The sequence below is a fragment of the Drosophila pseudoobscura genome, chromosome X (genome assembly GCF_009870125.1).
Source record: "Drosophila pseudoobscura strain MV-25-SWS-2005 chromosome X, UCI_Dpse_MV25, whole genome shotgun sequence".
NCBI classification, from domain to species: Eukaryota; Metazoa; Arthropoda; class Insecta; order Diptera; family Drosophilidae; genus Drosophila; species Drosophila pseudoobscura.
In genome coordinates this window covers 758,536-763,744 of record NC_046683.1, presented here as the reverse complement: position 1 = coordinate 763,744, position 5,209 = coordinate 758,536, and the positions used below count along the sequence as shown (strand labels likewise).

The 5,209-nt window shown below is 49.5% G+C and overlaps 1 protein-coding gene across 1 annotated transcript; it reads left to right on the top strand.

Moving 5' to 3' along the window:
• Nucleotides 1-3,939: 3,939 nt before the first annotated feature.
• LOC6901044 (cofilin/actin-depolymerizing factor homolog) lies at nucleotides 3,940-4,736 on the top strand. Its single transcript, XM_002134487.3, has 2 exons — nucleotides 3,940-4,075; nucleotides 4,127-4,736. Exon 2 carries the CDS (start codon nucleotides 4,131-4,133, stop codon nucleotides 4,590-4,592), a length of 462 nt encoding a protein of 153 aa, XP_002134523.2. The 5' UTR covers nucleotides 3,940-4,075; nucleotides 4,127-4,130; the 3' UTR covers nucleotides 4,593-4,736.
• Nucleotides 4,737-5,209: the final 473 nt, after the last annotated feature.

Below are 5,209 nucleotides of genomic sequence, written 5' to 3'. Positions count from 1 at the left end.
TCCAAGGCAAATTGAAAGCAGGACTGGCAATTGTGATTCGCTAATTGCCACTCTGCGATTGCGATTTATTGTGCATCACTTTGCCTTTGCGATTGCCACCGAACCTTTAAGCGTTTCGGATTTTTACCGCGTCGGAAACGGAAGCGAAAGCGGAAACAGACTGAAAGCTGGAGTCGCAGACGATGTCAATAGCGTTGGGGGATGCTGCGCAGGGATGAGCATGAGAGCCCTACAAAGAATCACAGTTGACAAAATGGTATCCTGGCTGTGCGATATGGGTGCGGATTGAGTGGGGCAGCCAGCCTTTGTCTCGTTCTTAAATGCCTCCACAGTTATGGGTAATTTATGAATTTTATTCCATTTCAAATGCACTTTGATGTCTCTGATACAAATAGCTTTTTTTCTGTTCTTTGGGCATTAAACGACGGAGACACCTACGAGTATCTGTACCTAAACAAAGCCCAGGCAGAGGCACTGACCGGGCCTATTGGCCTGCTTCTGCCGCTGCCTCTGTTGCTGTTTCCGTATCCGTTTCCGGGTGCTCAAAAAATCTTCGAACGACTGGCTGTTCTAAGGTAAAAATGGCTGACTTTAATGAACGTCAGGCGCACATAATAGCGGAAGGATGAGGACTGGAGGTGCACGCAGACACGCCTTGAGAGCCTTGCAAAGTGTCGACAACTGGGTAATGATATCGCACACACAGTCTACCATAAAAGAGTGGCCAAAAGGTGTGCTGAATACATATTCATCCACGCCTCTGAGTAAATCCCGTAGAGACCAGACTGCAGGCACCAATTGCCCAGAGCCTTGCAGCCCCCACTGAATCTGAGCAATTGGGTGCTGTCATTGCACACAACTCGCCGACGCCATTATCCTTGCTGTTGCCGTTACCTTACCATGAACCCTGCAGACGGTTCGGTTCAGGTGTAAAAGTGCTCAAATTTCGTCGTGAACTTTGCTCTCTTCCCATGCAGTGGGCAGAGGCTAGGCCCGGGTCAGTCAGGCTGGAATGCACGGGGCCCAGAATGACACACTTGTTTCGCTTGCAGTGGCCGCCCATGTTCTCAAGACAAATGGTATGGCCCTTAAGCTAGGCGACCCGATTGCTCTCACCACTAATTTGTTGAAAGGACATTTGAGTGAGGCTACAAAAGACGGGGGCAATCAAAATCTTCTGAACTTTTACAAAAGAATTTCCCTAAAAGGCCCAGGCATACGAGTGTACTCGGAAGAGTGCCATATAACACTTTATTGTTTACGGATCTTGCTGTTGATGTTGCTTTTGCTTTTGCCGCAGGACACAAATAAAACAAGCGGGGCAGAAAAGTACAGCTGTTCGGACCAATTCAACTCAGGGAATCCTTCCTCGTAGGCCACCATATGGCTAAAAAAGGAGGAAGGGGCTGTTGCTGCTTGGTCTGAATAGTACCAGGATAATTAAATCAAAAATGTTTTTTCCATTTAGCATGCCCCCCTTCCGCCACCATTCCAAAGCCCAAATGAACAGCAGGCTCTTTTCTTTCCATTCCAAATAGTTTCCCAAAGTTGACGTTTCCAAGTTTCCCTCCCGAAAAACGCCCCCCAACCAGAATGTCGTGAACTTTGTTCCGTCACGGCCGACCCCCACCTTTGGTCCGTGTCGTTCTAATGGTCTTTGCGATTGCTTCGATTGCTTGCTAATCATTCGCATGTTGGTTAACATTTTAACGTCTGTTATTACATGCGGCGTGTGCCACTGCCTGGTCTGTGCCTGTTTCTGTGCCTGTGTCTGTGTCTGTGGGATAGAAAACTGAGACGCATGGCCGCAGTTAAGAGAGATTTTTATCACACAGCTTAGTGCGGGCGGGACTGGCTGTGGAGGGATGGAGGACCTGCGATGGATGGATGGGGATGGCTGGTTGGCAGGATGGCAGGATGGCAGGATGGCTATCTCCCTCACGCAGTTCCCGTTGGCGCGAAATTCAACGACAAATGTCTTTCATTTACGCGTAATAAAAACGAAATCTCCGTTGAACAATGGCCGCCGGGCGGCTTTTGCTTTTGCGGCCTGGTGGCTGGTGGCCAACGCGTCGCAGCAGCCCCCGCAGCTTGTGCTCTTTAATACCCCGTAACTTGTTGTTCTTCTTGGTTCCTGCCCCTCGCAGTGCCCACCATATACTTTGTGGCCGCCTCGAGTGTATTTTACGTTATTTTGTATTTAATTTACAGCCACGTTGGTGTTGGCATTGGTGTTGGTGTTGGCATTTGGTGTTGGTGTTGGTGTTGCCTTTCCTGGCGAAGCAAGGTTCCCCTAGAGATTCGCTTTAGCGAAGAGCACGTGACCTGCCCGTGAGGGTCGTGACGGTACGTAACCTCATGCCGAAGGCCGTCGGAGTGCTGTTTTCACACACTCTCTCTCTCGATGGAAAACTGGTGCTGGTGACCTGGTGCTGCTCTTAATGGCATAAAAGTATAAGCCATACATGTTGATTACAGAAAGAAAAGCGCTTAAGTATGCATGAGTCGAACCCGGCAGGGCATAGAATTTAAACGTAGCACAGAACTGGGCCGAGAGGATGGGGATGGGATTCTCAAATGGAACTTCTGCCTCAGCCTTAGCCTTAGCCTGAGGCTTGTCCTGAGAAAGGCGTTGGCTCTTTCGTGTTCCTTTCAATGCTGTGGCCTGCGGATGGCGCACCGGAATGGGGAATGCGGCCTGTGGAATGGAATGGGTAGGGGGCCGCTCTCAACCATCGAAACAGCGACCCACCCACCGATGAAACATTCGCAGATAGCTCCAATTGAGCTTAATTTGTCGACGGTAATCTGGGACCTCTCCACCTATGGATGTGTATCTGTTTCTGTATTTGAATGTGAATGGGAATCATTTGAATTCATCATTCATTCGGCAGTAGAGTGCTGGAGACATCTGGCAAAGGATAGCACATGCCACATGGTACATGGCACATGGCACATGGCACTTAAAGTTTTCAATGCTCCATGAATGCCAATTTGTGTGTGCCTCTGACGAAGTTTAATTAGGAAATTAAGTGCACGGCAAGCGGTCCTCTTCAGGTTTCGAGTTACTTGTACTCTGCCATTTACAGATACACCAGATACAGGCGCACCTGGAAGAGGGGCTTAATGGCAGGAGAGGCAGGGACCACCCTTTACTTTACTCTGTTCGGTAAGGATTCTCGATTTTAAATATGAGCGATCAAAGCTCCATCATTTGGTTAGAGTAACAGTCCACCCTAATGAATATTGAGGCAGCCATTGATTGTAATCGCTGGCAATGGCAGTGGCAATGGCAGTGGCAGTTCATGTCGAGGGACGCCGACTGGGAGCTGTTATCCGACCCTTTGTTTTTCTGTCAGGCATCATGTCGCAACAACTTGCCACACGCAGACACACATCCACACCCATCTGTATGCAACAAAAACAAAACGATGCCCCCCTCCCCCACCCCACCCCGCAGCCTCTGCACCGGCAGCAGCAGAAGGCGGAACAAAATGGTGCATTAAACGGTCCACAAAGAGCTGCGGTTGCATGCCGCATCCACCAAGCCCATCTCGGGCCCGACACAGTGGCGGCCGGGAAGCATTTAGCAGATTTGCATGCACAAACACGCGCCACGTCTGCCGGTGGATGGCCTGCAGAGGATGCGGATGCGTGGGGATATATTCGAGTACGGGTATATGCACTTACAAAACATTTATGTATACAAAAAGACGTCTATTTGATTAGGCAATGAGCAATTCCGGACCGCAACTGCGGCTCGATGGGATGCAAAGGATATGGAATAGAAGAATGGTGCGAGGAGCGGGGAGCAGAGAGCATTGCGCAGGGCGCAGGGGATCCCTTAGCGAATAGTGCATTCAGTTATCGAATTGAATTGAGCAAAACAAATAGTACGAGTATTATTCATATTCATTCGATACGAAAATCCATATGTTCCCAGTAATAGTTGCCTCTGCTTTCAGAATCTGTAACGTGTTCGGGCCGTTGGGATTCCCACATTTGCCTCTAGTTTTGGAATACGGCAAGATCGAAATATATTCTAAATTGCTCACTCTCTCTCAGAACGCGGGGCGTAAGATTCAATCGAGTCGAATTTTTCGTGGTAATGAAAGTTCTTCTCTAGTTCTATGATGGAGTCCGGCATTCAAATAACGCGGGATTCTAAGGACGCCTTCGAAGAAATCTGGAAGAAAAGAACGCATCGCTATGCTGTTTTTGCCGTCCAAGAGAACCGCGAGATCATTGTGGATGCCCTGGGAAAACGCGATGCAAGCTACGATGACTTCTTGGCTGACCTCCAGGGCGAACAGGACGAAGATGGAGCATGTCAGTGCCGCTTCGCGATCTACGACTTCGAATACGAACATCACTTCAAGCCCATGGACTCGTCGACCTCCAAGCTGAAGCTCATCCTTGTCCTCTGGTGTCCGGAGCAGGCCAGAATCAGGGATAAGATGATCTACTCCAGTTCGATGTGTTCCATTATTCGGGCCTTTATTGGCGTCCAAAAGTACATCCAGGCCAACAACCTGGACGATATCAGTCGTGAAGCTGTCGAGATGCAGCTGCGCGCCATGGATAAGGATTAGGGATTGGGGACTAGGGATTAGGGATGGACATCCATCAACACTGAACGAGGCGCCACCGATACCAACGACACCAACGCTACGCCAGCCAAGGAGGGGTGGGCTAATAAATTAACAATTGGATATATAAATTCCTACAGTTTCAAATGGCGCTCTTCTTTATCTGGGCTCCTCTCGGCTGTCAGGCGTTTTCAAAGTTTCCCCAGTGTCCATCGACCTCTGCCTCTGCCTCTGACTCTGCCTCGGGGATGAAGCTCAAGCTCAAGCCCGTTCTCATTCGCGTGTCCGTCTCGGTTTCCGACGCCACAGGCCTTGATTTAATTTGATTTTCCGAGCATCTAATGAGCCCATTTGGCATATGGATGCCTCTTGACGCTTCCCAAGGATCCAAGCAGCCAAGCAGCCAAGCAGTCAAGCAGCCAAGTATCATCTGTAATTTGTTTTGTCCTCTCACTTCCTCTGCTCATTATCTGCGAGCTGTGTCGAGCTGGCTAAAAATACTTTGGCTTAGTTCGCGCGCGAGGGCAAAGTTTTGGCATTCAGACTTTTTTATCTCGCCCATAAATCACGACCAAGTTGGATAACGCCAACACCCACCACCCGCCACCAACCTGCCGCGG